This window comes from Protopterus annectens, chromosome 7.part0 (genome assembly GCF_019279795.1).
Source record: "Protopterus annectens isolate FY-2018-M chromosome 7.part0, PAN1.0, whole genome shotgun sequence".
Taxonomy (NCBI): domain Eukaryota; kingdom Metazoa; phylum Chordata; order Ceratodontiformes; family Protopteridae; genus Protopterus; species Protopterus annectens.
Genome location: NC_056739.1, coordinates 1,466,080,364 through 1,466,097,541, shown reverse-complemented (window position 1 = coordinate 1,466,097,541; position 17,178 = coordinate 1,466,080,364). Strand labels below are relative to the sequence as shown.

Sequence of the window (17,178 nt, the reverse complement as noted above, 5' to 3'; positions counted from 1 at the left end):
AGAAATGTCTTGTTTGTTTTATTTCTGATGAAGTCTAATGAAAGTGGCAATTAAAGGATTTATATGCAAAAAGCTGTGATTTATTCCTTGTTCCTGGTCTGTGGAAAACTTACTGTACTGATTTGACCAGTAGCTGTTTGGCTGGAAGATCAGTTACCTGTGTGAAGCACAAGGTTTTCATTTGTTTTGTAACTTTCATAAATTTAAGCAAATATGTTCTAATGCACAGGCATCCTTTAGAAGCATTGCAACAGTGTGTCACAGGGCTATTTATTACAAGTGTAACAGTAACACGGTTTAAAATGGACACACAGCAACACTTTTTTTGCAGTTATATGAATGTACTGTGTGTTAAAGTTGCATTACTATTTCAAACCATGGTTAAGTTACACTGCACTACAAGGTATCAATGGAATGCTAACACCTGAAAACTTTCACACTGACATTTGGTGTGAAAGCTGAACACTTAGAGAACTACAGTTGCTTGACTGACAACTTCTATAATTATATTTTGTAAATACCTCCAGCTAACAAAATTGTTTTACATCTCATACATACACAAATAAAACTGTGGGAATTCCCAGATATGCTCAGAATTAGTCCAAAATGACAAAAAAATACACTGATCCCACAGACATTGCCAACATCCTAGCTGACAGGTTCAGCGCAAACTTCTCCCCCCCCTCCCCACCAAAAGGGCAAATATCTATCCCAGCAGAGTGCTGCCCCCCTGACATCTCAGATGCTCAGGTGGGAGCCGCCCTCTCCAAAGCAAAAAACACAGCATCAATGGGACCAGATGGTGTCCCAGGCTGCGTCCTACATAAACTCCAAGAAGAGCTAAACCCAAACATAAAACTACTGTTCAATCTCAGCCTTACTACAGGATATGTACCCAAAGAGTGGCGTACAGCAACAGTGGTCCCTCTCCACAAAGGTGGTGCCTCAACAGACCCTGGAAACTATCGCCCCATAAGCCTGACTAGCTTGGTCTGCAAAGCTATGGAAAGGATCATCATGGACCTCATAAATAAAGATATTGGGGACCTACAGACACTGGATCCTACCAGTTCGGCTTTGTTAAGGGCAGATCCTGCCTCTTAAACCTGGTTGACTTCTTTGAAATAGTCACCAAGGCCATTGTGAAGGGAAGGTGGTCCACACAGCCTATCTGGACCTCGCAAAGCCTTGATACAATACCCCACTCGGGCATTATAGATAAGCTCACCAGCTTAAATATAAACCCCTATGTCACTAGATGGGATGCAAACTGGCTCAAGGACAGAACCCACATGGTTAGAATTGCTGGAGCCATGTCAGACTCCAAACCAGTTACAAGTGGCGTCCCACAAGGCTCAGTCCTGGGACCTCTCTTGTTTGGTATATATTTCTCGGAGGTACAGGCCAACACGGAAGGACTGTGGCTGACCAAGTTCGCAGATGACTGCAAACTGGGCGCCATAATCGACTCTCCAGCCGACACAAGCATCCTCCAAAAGGGCCTCATAGAAACAGACAACTGGTGCCAGAGCCATGGCCTCAAGCTAAAAGCCAAAAGTGTATAGTCATCCCCTTTGGCAAAAACAAAGTGTCCACAAATTACCACATAGGTGGTAATCCATTAAGTACAGAAGAAGTAATTAGGGACCTGGGGACCCAAGTTGATAGCAATCTCTCATTTGACAACCACGTGGCCAAAGTGGTTAGAAAAACATTTTATATAGCCCACCTAATCATGAAGGGATTCACATCTAGATTAGGGAGGTCATCGTGCCTCTTTACTCATCCCTCATCAGGCCCATAATTGAGTACAATGCCCCTTTTGGGATGTACCTTACCAAACACCTGCAGCAACTGGAAAGACCCCAAAAGTACCTCACCAAGAGGATCAAAGGGCTCAAACAGATGCCATATGCTGCCGGTTAAAGAAACTCCAGCTCTACTCAGTGGCATACCGCCTGCTCAGAGGTGACCTGTGCCTGGCGTATAAGGCCATGTCCAACCCGGAATTAAGGGACATGCTGCACCTCAAAAAATCCAAATCCCATCGAGCTACACGCTCGAGAGACTTGAACCTCAGCACTGAAATAAATAGGACATGCTGGAGGGACAGATTCATAACCCAGAGGCTCCCTTCACTCTGGAATAAAATCCCAGTCCAGGTTAGGCAGAGTCCCTCATTGACTCTTTTCAAGAGGAATCTTGATGAGTGGATGGGAGATCGTAGGTTTACCCCGGGTATCACTTCTGTGTCACTGTTAGACAGAGGCACAGTATACTAACCTCGAAAAAGGGCATAGCAAAATTAATTTAAAATGGGTGGTGAAAGCCAAACATACTCTGGCTAGGCTTATAAATGCCCTAGGGCAGATAGCCTAGTATGAACCTATGAACCTATATGTATGTATAAAGTAAGGGGGTGGGGGGGGGGCTTGCCAACCTATACAGCTTGCTTTCGGTCATTTGTATATCCAGATGAAAACATAACTGATTGTGTTCAACCATCTGTAGTTTTACTCTGACAAATATCCTTATGGTTCACACAGTGGAACTCCACCATATTTTACACAGACAGCACACAAAGAATAGCACACTGAAACATGCAGGACTGTAATCCAGATTTTTTTTTTTAATTTTATTTACCATGACTGCATTCATGCACCTGAACCCATTTATCTACACAAGACTTGTGGTCTTTACTCATGCATTTTCAGTACCCACTTTAACTCAGGGTCACAAAGAACACACCTATCCTGGCAAATAGTGGACATATGGATAAGGCAGGAACCAATCCTGGACTAGCACAACCAGTCAAGCAGAAATGCTTTCACGCACACATACAGGGCAACTTTGTACTTCATCAGTGCTCCTACCTGCATGTCTTTTTGATTTGAGGAAAAACTAGAACTGCCTAAGGGGAAAGCCCACAAAAGACAGAGGAAGAGCTTCTTCACAAAAAACAGCCAGGAGCTGGGACAAAGGATCGTGTGATACGATGAGACAGCAATATTAACTGCTGCATTACTACTACCCTTCTAGTTTTCCCATATAAAATATTACATGTGTACTTAAAGCTTTAACAACCTGTAAAATTTTGCTCTGTTTATAGTCAGAAAAACAAAATCACAGTTTACAGGAAAATGGAAGAAACTATAGAAGAGAATAAGGTAGTGTTAGTTTGGGTACGGTACACAGCCTTTTTCCCATCTTGTAAGGATGACAGCAGAATGGAAATGTGCCAACTATGACAACTGCCTTACATATTTCCACAGCTATCTACTGACATCTGTGGTAATAACGTAATATATTTTTCTCTTGACTGTCACTCTGATTATGTATAATTTGGTAATGCACCCCAGAACTAGCCTGTCTACAAGCCTTTCCGTTCAACTGGATACAGTTAATAAATGCAAGCAAATGTAATGGTCATTACAACAATGGTGCATCACCTGAACTTTATAGGCAACCTAGTGCAATGCGTTTTCGGTGACAGTTACTTACTCGGAGGCAGCAGTTCTCACCTGATCTTTAAGTTCTGATAGCTGATTAGAAAGGTTGGTGACCAATTTCATGGTAGACTCAAGCTTCTCCTGAAGGTTGCGGAGCTCATTCTGTTCTCCTTCGGAATCGCTACTCACCAATGACATTGCCCGCATTCTTGGAAACCAGTCGAGGTTATGCTCCTGAAATCCAAATATGACAACAAAATACTTTACTTAAGAAAACAGCTTGGAATATTTATTCAGAACTTAGACAATGATGTGCATCAGATAGAACATTGTATATTAAATCCCTTGTGCTTTCTGCCAGTCTAACTCACATCTATTAAAGATTATTTTTGACTGCATCAAGAATAAAAAAGCTCCATTCAGCTACAATGAAACAGTGGTCACCAGTAATGTATAAAATACATCTTTGTTTTTGTCTTGGCTGACACCCCTTCATGGGATGCAACACCTAGTTAAACTTGGAACAGTACCCAATGTCCCACTCTAGATCTTTATCATTAATGAGGTATGTCCCTTTGAGCTGACAGGGGAGCAGAGTTCTGAAAGTACACTTGCCATAGTAGTAAGTGCTCTAGTAGAATCATGCTGTGGTACTATCCGTGGCACATGAATAATTAGATGCATGTAGATAGCTCAAGTCCCAGAGTTCTAATGACATCACAACTGCATGATGTAAGAAGGCATGTGCGAATCACAGTCAAATGAAACACAACCTGCATCATCTTCGGTTCTTTTTTGCAAGTGGAAACATCAGGGGAAATAGCAATGAAGGGTACATTACTCAATTTTTTTTTTGTTTTCTTAGTGATCCCATTAAGATCACAATGTGGAATAAAACAGTAATAACCTCTCAAGAAGTCTGCCAACTGCAGCCCCAGTGCAGCAGGTATGTTCGTAAAGAAAAAAAAAATAAAACACCATCTTGGTACTCTCTCCGCTGGTGCACAGAAAAAGAATGTCAGATAACAGAAGTGCTGCCTCACCTCATCTCCTAGATAATCCGTGAAAGAACATGGAAGAATAAAAAGGAGGAAACTTGTAATGCAAAGATCCTACTGAAGATCTAGTGTTTCGGTAAGTGAACTCGCACAGCTGTAATACATTTACAGGAATTACTGCCGCAGTACTATCCATGACATACAAGGAAGATTACCATGGCAATGTCCACTTCAGGGCTGTAGCCAGTACTTAAATTACTGATCACTTCGGTCCATCCCTAGACCCAAGAAATTAGGTGATCAAAGAAGGCCCTATAGGACGCCTACACCTGAATTGAATTGCTATTTTATAACATTTGAAAAAAGCGTGACTAGGGAAAGTGCTTAGTAGCCTCACAAATGCTCTGTATAGAGACATTCTCAAAAAACACTGCTGACATGGCTGTTGCTTTATCAGAAAGAACTCTACCATGCCCCAAAAGTCCCCCCCTGCCTTTCAGGGCAAAACAAAATACTGTTAGCCAGCAATTTACAAATCATTTGGTGACTAACATGCCAGGTTTCCCAGGGTAAAAAAAAAAAGAAATGAATAACTGCCCTGGGTTCTAGATGTCTAAAAGATGCAAAATCTTCCCTATTTTTGCCTGGTAACAAAAACACTCACCTAAACAGTGTAGAATGAAGAAATCTAGAGTACCGTAGGCTGGTAGGTTTTTAAGCTCAGTCTATCTTTGTGAAAGATTATGAAAGGCTGTGTGTGAGGGGGCCTTTTTCTCTAAAATGTTCCAGTGCTGAGGAAATGAAACAGAATGCAATCTTCCAAGAAAAATATTTGAAAGGTGTTGAATCTACTGGCTCAATAGGATGCAAGGTCAGGTTTCTAGAATAAAAATAAGGTTCCAAAGAAATCTAAAGAAATCAATATCCTTGGGAAGAAAAGCATTGCCCCTTTTAGGGGCTCTCACCATATAAATGAAAAGGAAGTCAATCTGAGATTATAGAAGTGTGGTCTAAGGAACAGGAAAGTCCTCCTGCAAAGTGATCTGGCAGGTTTGAAAGTATCAGAGGCAGTCCTGCAGAACTGGTAATCTGAGAGTTCCTGTTGAACCTCAGAATACCCTATAAACTTTGCCAGCTATGACTTCTTGCACTTGGATTCCTTCTTGATGTCTAGAACATCTTCATTAAGCAGATGCATGACAGAAAGAAATGTCAGATCATGAATGCTGTGAAGCCTGGAACACTGGAGGTTTTGAGTACATCAGTGATTGCGAAAGAAACTCAGTGTTATCCAGGTCAGAAAGGGGGCAGCAAATCATCCAAAGACTCTCTACTCCTATCTTCTTCAAATATTAAGAAGCTGGAGACATACCTACAGGAAGAAAAATGGAAAAGTATACATCACCTAGAGAAACAAATTACAAACTTGTGGATTTGATAGCCGTTTGTAAAGATTAACAAGTATAACGGCAGTAATCCTGTTTGTTCATAAAGGTTCTGAATATGGCCATTCTCAGATGTCACTTTTGGTTGTTACACAGTGATCTTCTGAAGGCATCTATCACACTGCTATGGTCTGAGGTTATGCATACAGCCTTGAGACTTCCTCCGAGACCACAAACCTAATTCTCAGGCTTACATGGCTACTATTGTGAAGATATACAAGAGGGATCACCCCCTGCTTATTTTATAAAACATGGCTCTGATATGGTCTGTGGTGAACAGCTGCACTCCTGGCTTTCAAACTGGTATGAAGGTTTTGAAGAGAGCCAGAACCACCATTGATATTTCTATGGTACTGACATGCTTTTTTAACTGCTTGGGTGACTACAGATCCAGCACCACTGGCTCCCCAAACCTTGTCCAATGCATCAGTAATCAGATTGTTTGTGTGTGTGTGGTGGGGGGGGGGGGGACTGCTGGAATAGAATCCACACAATTGACCTGACATGGATATTCCACTACACAAATTCTCCCTAAATGCAAGGCAGGACAGGTCACTGTTGCTATCTACTTTTCAGGTAGTACTACATTCTGGATTTTTCACCTACAAAATCTTACCCAAGCACCATAAGAATAAGAGAAGTCAAAGTTGTGGGCACGCAAAAACTCCCTTGCTATCATGGTTGTTCTCCAAGAATGTTATAGGAAACAAGTTCCCAAGAAAGAGAAATTTTTCTGGTGGTTGCAAAGACCTAGGTAAGATGGTTTCTAGTGTGACTTTCAGAAAACATCTTCAGTGTGCTGGGCTATCAAATTGGATTTGAGACTGGGAGAGAATCCCAAATTGTGCATATAAATGAGAGCACGGTAGATCTCCTTCTGTAGCTCCTCATTATACTGAGCCTGCAGGAAGCAGTCACCAAGGTACGAGTAGGTATGGAAACCCCAGCTATTTAGAAATATCACTACTAATGGGGCAAGGCATTTTGTAGAAACTATTGAAACAATGGAGAGCCCAAAGGCCAAGTACATGAACGAAAAGTGGAAGTGTTCTGTCCTGAACATGAGGAATTTCCTGTGGTCTTTACATAGAGAAACAAGGAAACAGAGTTTCAGAGGTCTGGACTGTTCAGGAATGCCTGTGACCATAACTGGAGGAGGAACTGCAGAGGTAGAGAGAGAGTGAACTTTGGCACCTTTAAAAAAAAGGTTTAGTTTTAAATGCTCAAGATACGTCTCCAAGGCTTAAATGTTTGGACAAGGGAGTCTGGTATGACCCCCCCCCCCCCCGTGGAAGAGCTTCTGTTGCTCCCCTCAGCCATAATTTGGCTGGAGGGGAGGAGACAAATGCTACCTAATCCTCTCAGATTATAGACAAACCTACAAAATGGAGGAAGTCTTGAACTCTGTTTGGCAGTTTGAAGATATTTCCAAGCTCTAGGCATTTCGGGTACTTTCCATCCAATTTTTCCAGATTACAAAAAAAATAAAAAATGGATGATCTTCTAGGGGCTCCACAAGCAGAGTCTCTTTCATGACAGATACGGACAAGTGCAATCACACACCAAAAATGCACAGTGAACAATGATTAGTACACTCCCTTGGGACAAGCCTAATTACACCCTACCCCCTGCTTCTTATCTACAGAACAACTCTAATATCACTTCATACATGTTAAGACCGAAATCCCTATTATATCAAAAACTCAGTCTTAAAATGCAAAAAGTGAATCACACATTGGCTACAAAACACAGTTAGTGTGTTTAGTACAAGTCTGGCTTCCTAGCCTGGTTGGTGAGGGAAGTTAGCTGATGTGAGATAAAAGGGAAGGGGTGGTGCTCCCTGTGGTGTCATTAGTGTTTGGAGGACTCTATGGAACTGTTGGCAAAAGGACTGATTGACTTTTGCCATTTTTGTTTTTTGAAGGCTCACTTCTGCCTGGTTTGATGACAGCAGAAGTGTGACTGCATGAAAAATTTCTACTGCACCAAGCAATGGCTCAATTGAAAAGTTGTTTGAAAGTCTCATTTCCTCCACCTATTTCAAAACTTCCTGTACTGAAAGGAACAAATTAAAAGGTTCCTGTTTAGGGAACATTAAGAAGCTTCCCCTTAATGTCATCCGGCTGTGGATGACTTCCCCAACCAAGCATGTCTCCTAATAGACCCCACTGTTTCCACCCCTGAGACTACACTAGCAGCATCATACTCCTTTTGAAATACATTTTCCTACCTTTGTGTTGTGTAGGCCAGCCTAGAAATCTGAGAGTTCAGAATCTCTTGACTGATCTCTGATGTTACTTCCTAAACTTGTTTCAGGATCCAACATTGATATTTCAGCAGATGGTACCAGAAATTGATACCTCTGGACGTGAAGGTGGCAGAGATGTACCTGTTTATTCCACAGATGCCCAGCATTCTAGTTTCCTTACTGTTTAGAAGGTTACTGGGACAGTGAGTAACCTACAGTCCTTAGCAAAGTAAGAGAAAAAACTGGATCTACCAGACATTTCTATAAATACTGGGAAGATTAGTGGATCCTGTAGAATCTGCTGGATTTCTTGGAGGCAAGATGTCAGCTCGACTTAAGTGATGCTACCATAAAAGTGCTTTCTAATCCCATAAATATGGTGGTGATGGGATTACTGCAGTGGGGTTAAGGGCTTGTCCAGGTCTAGCCAATCCAGGAACTCTTTTTTCCACTCCAAACACCTCCTTGAGTTCCATTTAATGTGACCCTCACGAGACAAACACTTTTCCCAAATGAGATTTCCTTAGGTTTTGAACCTGTACAGAGTTTTTCCACTCTGAGACATACCCAGAAAGAAAGGAGATACAGGAAGTGCAAACTAAATATTCACTACCTGCTAAATAATCAGATTTTGTTCGACAGTAGGGTCCCCTTTTTCCTTCTCTGGGTAGACTGCCCAAGAGTTAGGAAAAGGTCACACGGCAAAAAAAGCTCTGTCCAATTTCTTAAAATACTTCAAGTCAAGGTATTAAAGAAAATGGGATTCCAAGTATTTCAGTTAGAGGCCTGTGTTGTCACAGCAACATGGCAGGTGTACACTGCACATTCCACGGCAAGCATCAGGATGCTGCCAGTTTGAGCCATGTGGGTCTTTTTGCTGCAATGAGCACAACCTGAGATCAGTCCCTTTAGCAGGCAGTGAGCACGATCAGTGTTGGAACAGCAGATTCCTTTTATTAGTTGGAGCTATTATTTCTACATAAACACTGGAAAGTTTCTGCAAGCAACTACTGCTTTTACTATGACTTTTGGTGCATGCCTTGTCACTGTGGGTCAAAGTACTAACTGAAAGAAGTTAGCTCCTACACAGCAAACACTAAACAGTGGTTGTTGAAGGTGGCAGTTTGTAGGCTGCAGCTTATGTCAGTAGGAAGACATTACTGACTTTCACATGACAACAGAATGCTGCGCAACTACCAAGTTCCTCTCCACTACTGCTACCACCTCTTCTGTTTTGGTATTCTCTTAATTTACCACCCTATGAGTCATCTTACTTATGGAATGACTGCATCCCAGACATCCTTAATTTTCGATACTGCATATCTTTTCTATTAGTGGATAATTACTGATGCCTGCTAATGTGAAACTCGAGCGCCGTATACAGCATGGCATTTCCTTAAAAAAAAGAAAAATCCCTCCTCTGTATGAACTAGTGCAGTATCATTTCATTTAAATACCAAACAAAGTGGTGTTTCACTTCTGCCTGCTTAAACATCCTGTAGAATTCCAAGACACAACTTTACTATTAGCCACCCTATTATTACAATCCAATTTTAACTACTTTGAGGGTAAACTAGTGCATTATTTTGGCAAAAAGTAAACAAGTCTTCCATGTTTTTACCATCTCCTCCAAAAATATACCTGCACACGTAATTCAGGGTCCATACACCACACAATTATGTAATTTCATCAGCAGAGGCTCATGCTTCAACTTAACATCCAGATCTGGAAGACTGGGGACCACCACCTTCAGCTCAGGCAGACGAATGTAGAGACAAGGTTTCCATCTAACTCCAAACACAGCAGATCCCAATGTCTACCCTATGCCTCAAGTGGCTATCTGAAACAATGAAGCCAAGTAGGAATGGACACTATGGTCAGCACCACTGAAACATTTGTTGCAAGACCAGCATATGGACACTTCCCATGTGGACTGTGAACCCTGTTTCTGCCACAAGTCTTACTAGGCTTTTTTCTCACTTACATTTTTGTATGCTTTCAATATAAATCAACATACATGCCCTGCTGCTCCATCCTCAATCTTCAAATACCAGTGGAGAGGAGGCACAAATGTCCCATTATGGTACAGATCTGGTAGTATAGGACATTCTTCCTCCCCTTTAGCCTACTCAGCCCCACTCCTCACACAATGGCAGCAATGCAACTGTGCGTGCATATTCTAAACTTGCAGTTGTCTGCCTGTGTTAGAATCCCCATCTTCTACTTGGCACTGCCAGGCAGGAACTTCACCTGCCCGGTGACTGGCAAATCAGAGCATTTTTTTCTGACTTTGTTTTATGGACTTGTAATTTTTTGACATTAGCTTGATTTTATTTTCTCAATAAATTGTCATTTTAAACTGCTGATCCCCACAACATCCCACCCACTTAATTTGCCAGACTATGGAAACCAGGGTTTCTTTTACCAGCAGTCAAACACAATTAAGAAACCTACCCTCGCAACAGGAACAAGCAAACTAACATTTATATTACTCTTCACTACCACACCACCCATTTAGATGCCCCATCCAACATCTAGGCCTGCTTCTAGGACCTGGTTCAAAGTAGTGTCTCCATTCCCCTCTAACAAAAAGCCAGCTAAATTTCAGAAGGCAAAGCTATCATGACCCTGTAGTATAATGGGAATAAAGTTATGACTATGACCCAGACAGCAGGTTTTAGTCCAGGAAGACCAGAAGGATGGGAGTGAGTGGTGGAAAGCTCATTCTTCTGAAAGAAGACAGGGGTGGCTGCTGTACCATCAACCCTCTACACAGTATTACTGGTAACAACTGACAGGTGTGGGATGCTACACTGCACAAAGGCAGAAAGGCAGAGAGAGATGGCCTCTATATGGAAATGCAGAACACCTCATGTACAGCAGTGTATTAGCCATCACAAGGATGGGAGCTGGGATCATCAAAGCCTTGTTTTTAGACTAGCTAACTGCCCAACACCAAACTCTTCTCTGATGGGGAACAACTTGTTTGACTGGGCTCTCAAGCTGGGTAGAAATTGAATGGGCTGTATAGCTCTCACCCTGTTCAGGGAACAGATGGGCTTTGGCCTCTCACCACATAGAATGAATGCTGTAATGTGGAGAAGGTAGAGGAAGCATTAGGCTGATCAAGAGGAAAATGCAGGTAAGAGGCCGATCCAGTCCTTCTGATATAAGCTCAGATGCTAGAATCCAGTTTAAAGACATGAAAGTATGGCACTGGATGGAGCCCAGGAAAACCTTTATAAAGCAAAAAGTCTTTTCCACTGTAGACAAGACATACGAGGTTATGGAGATTCAACCCTGACTGCAAAGATAAATCCCAATCTAACAATCACCAGAGAACAATAGACATGGTCCAGACAGGCAAACACCCAAGTAGAGGTATGCCAGAAGGTTAAGCAACTGCACAGTCTCTGTAACCATGGCTAACATCTTATTAACACTGAAGGAACACCGGAAAGGCCAAACAGATACACTTCATACCGGAAGTGTTTCTCACCTAAATTTAAGGAGCAGGAAAGTCCTGCTCTTAGGTTTAGATGGGATCAGGAAACTCAAGTGTGGCTCCCATCTACTGCTGTGTCACTAAACAAAGATACAGCACCACCACACAAAACATCTGCAACAGCATCAGGACAAGAACATACAAAACTCTGCATAATTGATATGATGGTGGAAATGATTTTGATCCAAAATAATGACTTGTCACTCCTCAAACACACACTTGGTATCTGGGAGGCCAAGGAAAGATAAAATAAACCTGTTCCCCTTCCTCATTTAAGCTGTCAACTACTTTCCATAAGGACAGACCAAGACTATACCAATTCACGATACAATTTAGTCTATCAGAGGAAAAGTTTATTTATTTTACATTTGTTGACCGGGCTACATGCACCTGGTGTGGCTGATGCATCTCTAGAATGTGTCCATTGCATCCAATAGCCACTTGTCCTTAGTTCCCATGCCTGGGGAAAACCTGTCAACACACAACTCAGTGACTTGCAGAGACTGTCAGAACTACACTGGGGCCAGACAAGTCATACTGTTGAGAACCTGAGCAGGGGATCAAAAACTTAAAAGTCTGCATACTCCTAAAAGACTTGAAGGTTTAATAGAAAAGGAAAAAAAATATGCATATCCTCCACACCAGGAAGAGGCTTACTACTCTAATGGAACTCTCACAAATACTATCCAAAGATCAATGAAAGAGCACTTTGCCCATAAAAGAAAGCATCCAGGCTGCCCTAGCACAGTTCTTAACCAAATAAGGAAAATCTAACACTAGCCAAAGTCCCGACTACAGCCTTCTGCAATGCCAAAAACTGCACCCATCAATTGTAACCATTGTGAAAGTACACTTTTATGAGCTTTCTCAACAGCTTTCAGTGGCTTGCTCAACAAAAATGGCAGTAAAATATAGAAAGTATTTAGCCCACAAGCCTAAACCAATAAAAGATAAATTACTAAAAATTCTTAGTCTATGATTCGCTGTGTGGGTAAAGTGGGGTCAAGTGCAGGGTTTCTGAGATAAATACCAAGCATAAGAAACAGGATTTCTTGTTCAGGAAATTATGGCAAGAAATAGAAGAAACTTACAAGGAGCAGAGATTGCCAGAATGCAAGCAGCAAATACAGCTTGCATGAAAACAGGTGCCAAAGGTGCAATACCTCAGGGCTCCTTTACAATCTTCCCAGCCCAAGTGTAAAGACAGAAGTAGGGGCTGGGTGCTTACAAGCAGCAAGCATGGCATCCCTAGTAAAATCTCCAGAGATAGAACAACCTACAGCTCCATTTCTTTCTTCCATCTGCAAGTGCCAAAAAACCTTTGAGGGTTGCAACAAAGAAAAATATCTAGTGTGGCTTATATCATCCTGATACCTTCCAGAAAGGAGATGTCTTTGGAAGGTTAGCAGAACTCATAACCGTCTAATTTTCTAGAGCAAAAGCCTGTTCTCTCCTAATACTGACCCACAGCGCATAATTCAGAGGGAGAAAGGCCTCCTCTGAGTAGTTCTTGTGGGCTGGCTCAGTTATCTTCTGTACAAGGGTGAAGGAAAGTCCTGACACTACTGATGACACTGACTAATCATGCTATATGAAAGCATGCATTGGGGAGTAACGACAGTCGGAATACTTCCAGCATTGAGTTTAACTTTTAAAGTAAGCACCCAAAGCCACCCAATGATCCTTGGTAATGGTACTTACAATCTTTCATCATATTACTGAATAAGCTGTCAAAGTCCAGTTTTGGAGTAGAGATGAATGACTGCCAGATATACCACACAACTGTACACATTTCTCGCTCTTATTTTGGTCTATAGCTTTCTGGCAAATTATTGAGGACCAACATCAGTAAATAATAACAAGACATTCATGTTTCTGACTTCATGTACGTCAGAAAATGCAGACCAATGCAAAATCTGTTATGTTAGCAATTTTCTAAGCTTTTAAGAGCAATAATTAAAATCTGCCCCTGATTTTAGGACATTGTCTCCCCATTATTTTTGGCTTTGCTCATATTTCTTGCACTAAAACCTTAACAGGTATGCTGCTAGATGAGCACAAAAGGGCTTGCAAGGACCACTGTAATCCTCATAAAGCATCCAGCTGGCTGGCAATAAACAAATGGAGATGATCCTCTGGGCCAGAATTTTAAATCAGAAAACACATCATTGGCCTTGCTCTCTCTGTTCACATTTGCTTTGGGGACTGAAAAGAGGTGGTGAAAAACCAGACATCACTCCAAATAGCAAATGGGGAAAGGGTCAATCACAAGCCCACCTACAAAATAGGAGTAGAATAAACTCATTTTACTAAAAATTAAGTTGCAATTGAAGAAATGGAGACCACCGTTGCTTCTGTGAACTGTGAAGCAAAGCTTGACTCAGGCTCTGGGTCACTTGGTTTCTACTTTTGTGTAGAATAAACCCTCTAGCCAGTCTCTTTTTAAGGCACTGTTGACATGTGTAACTTTCTCGACATGGTGGCAAGTCACAAGATTGAAACGTGAACCAGTTATGGACACAACTTAAAAAAATCACTTCTACTTGATCTGTACACATACTTGATCTGAACAACACTAATGAAGATGGATCTTCATACAAACACTTGTGGATTTGGTTGGACCCCTTCTTAAAGTGTCTATCTCTACCTGGACTACATAAAAATCAACTCTCTCATATTCCAGGCTAATAGGATCCCTCCTTTTCTCAGATCCTGTAAGAATGACATAAAAAAGCCATCTTACTGGCGCATCTAAAATATAGTCTCCCTCAGATTGCTGCATCCTCCAAAAGAAATGCATCCACCATTCAGTCCATCTCAAATGCCATACGTAGAGTAACTGCTCTCTCCCAAAGAAATAAGCATCACTGTACAACCACTGAAAAAGCTAACTGGCTACCTATGAAACAATGTGCTGAATTTCTACTTGCTTCTCAACTGTTTACTTATCAAGAATAAGAACCCCCACCCCAGCCTCTTCAAAAGTGCACCAACATATAACTTTGGAAATCTTAGCCAGACAGGTCACTTCCTTCAAACCCCAAAACTAGGCTTCAGTGGAAAGACCGTTTTCTCAGTTCTTGATCCAAAACTATGACAATGAGTGAGAAAGTGACTGAAAAACCAACCAGTAAAAACAAAATGTAAACTTCAACAAAGCTAGAACTTCCACTGAGTGACCTCCCAAACCTCTTGTATCCGAGGCACATGGGATATATGCAAATGATCCTTATAAACATCAGGTGTTTCAGCTAATTGGCAGCTTTATTGGCCGGAAATTGTCCTGTAAAAAGACAAAACAAGTCATGGGCATTCAGAATCACCATTTAGCTGAAACACCTGATGTTTATAAGGATCATTTGCATATAAACCATGTACCTCGAATACAAGAGGTTTAGGAGGTCACTCAGTGGAAGTTCTAGCTTTGAGTTTTCATTTTGTTTATACTGATTGGTCCAAGACTACGGGAATTGCTTCATTTTCTTACAGACCTACAGATCAGAATTAAAAGCACAAGACTAAAAATGCAACTGCTCTCGCTCTGTCTCTGATCATACAAGTTAACCTCTTTCAACCACGTATCTTGCTCAGACTCTACTTTTCATCATGCCAGCTCTGATATCCACTCTGTATACAATGCATGTACATATCATATTTGGTCAGTCATTCATTATATGTCACGTATTTATACCCTCAAGCCAATTTTGATAAACAATATAATACACGCATATACATTTTATCAACTTTGATTATAAATGTCAAATATCTACAGTGTTGACCCCCTTGGCTGAGAATGACATAGGATCAATGGAATCAGTGTACTCTGCCTCAGTTAAATTCAAAATAAGAAAAAACAAAAACACCACAGACAAAACAGTTTTTGTGTTGGTCCAGAGCAGTTATGTGGTGACAGTAGGTATAATCACAGTGTCTGTATTTTATGACAATGACCGCAGGAAACCATAACAGACCCTTCTTAAATATACTAACCCAATGGTTGCATAAACACTGGCATTTCTCTCTCCCCATTATTTATACTAGCCCAGTGGTTGCATAAACACTGAGAAAAGAGAAATACCAGCACACAAAGTACAGCAGCAACAGATCCTTTGGGGAGCTGCTGATCAGGGAAGTTCAACCAGATTAAACCTCATCCAGTTTCTACTCAACCAAGTTGACAGTAATGGTCCCCCCCCCCCTACCCAAATTCATATTAGCTCCATTTTGTTACAACATACAGTTGTGATAAGTCACATTCAAAGGTTTATCCAGACTTTCCTGATTTGTACACCATGGTCTTAGTCACCCCAGCAAAAACAAAATGATCTTTTGGTCTATGAAATACATATAAAAATATCAAATTAATATGGAACACACACACAAAGTACTTGTAAAGGGCCCACAATGACTACATGAAGCTATATAACACAAACACACAGTCTAAATACATATGCTGAAACAAGTTATCCCCTTAATTTATCATTCTCACTTTGAAGTTGTAGCATCTTGGAAAGAGGGAATGCTCATTCAAGAAGAAGATATATATTGTATTAGTAATTAACAAAAAAATGTATATCCATTTACTGTAAGCCACATATCAGGAAATCTATCACCCTAGTCACAGCCACCTTCGTTGCTGGATTCATACTCCCTCTGTATGTATGAAGATGGAAAATGGAATCACTGATCTGGAAAAAGAATGCTGCTCCTTTAAAATCATGGCTTACATAGTGTACATCATGATACATCAACAGCAAAAGAAAGTAAAAGCTGATGTCATACTGACAGAGCACTTCTTGCAGCTCGGAATATCCCATTTCTTCAAGAATACGAAGATAAGGCATGCTGACTGATGGCCTCCAAAATATTAAAAAATTGGCACTAGAAGCCTTACAAGGAACTGAAGTATACACAAAAAGAAAGTACACAAAGACTCTCCTATACTAGAGTTTTAAATATTTTTGTTGGAATCAGTAAAATACATGACAGCATCAGCATCTTCAGATGAAACAGCATGTAACTCGAAGGTAATAAAAAGACTTGAAAGTACTTACTCACTGAAAGATATACAGATGCCTGGATGACCCACCTATAAATGGTGATGAACTTGACTACGGGAAAAGGAATGTGAGATGGTATAGACCGGATTGAATTGTACTAAAAATGAGGAGGGAGAAGTTAAAAAGTATAAAAAAAATAGGGAAACATATTACAATAGCAGCTTGTCCATAGGGTAGGTAATGACAGACACAATTACCTTCTGTTATAACATTCTGTGCATATGTGCACTGTAATGCATTATAAATGGTATACATGTTGGCACATGGCAAGACGACACGTCTTCAGATGTACTGTTTCACATTTTTTTCCCTTCATCATCAAGAATCTCTTATTGGAATAAAAACTATAATTCATGGCTGCATACCGCTTCTTAAACAGTACATGACAGTACTAGAAACAGCAAAGTCAGTGAAAGTATTTTTACAATAGCTTAAAAATTACACCACAGTAGCAAGATTGCATTTTCTGGAAG

The 17,178-nt window shown here is 41.0% G+C and overlaps 1 protein-coding gene across 1 annotated transcript in view; it reads right to left on the bottom strand.

Annotated features, from left to right (window-relative positions):
• Positions 1–17,178, bottom strand: part of ITPR1 (inositol 1,4,5-trisphosphate receptor type 1) — a 2,510,606-nt gene that overhangs the window by 73,090 nt on the left and 2,420,338 nt on the right. The window contains exon 55 of the mRNA XM_044076407.1: positions 3,522–3,683. Within this exon, the coding sequence (XP_043932342.1) occupies positions 3,522–3,683 (162 nt within the window). The remainder of the gene's footprint in view (positions 1–3,521; positions 3,684–17,178) is intronic.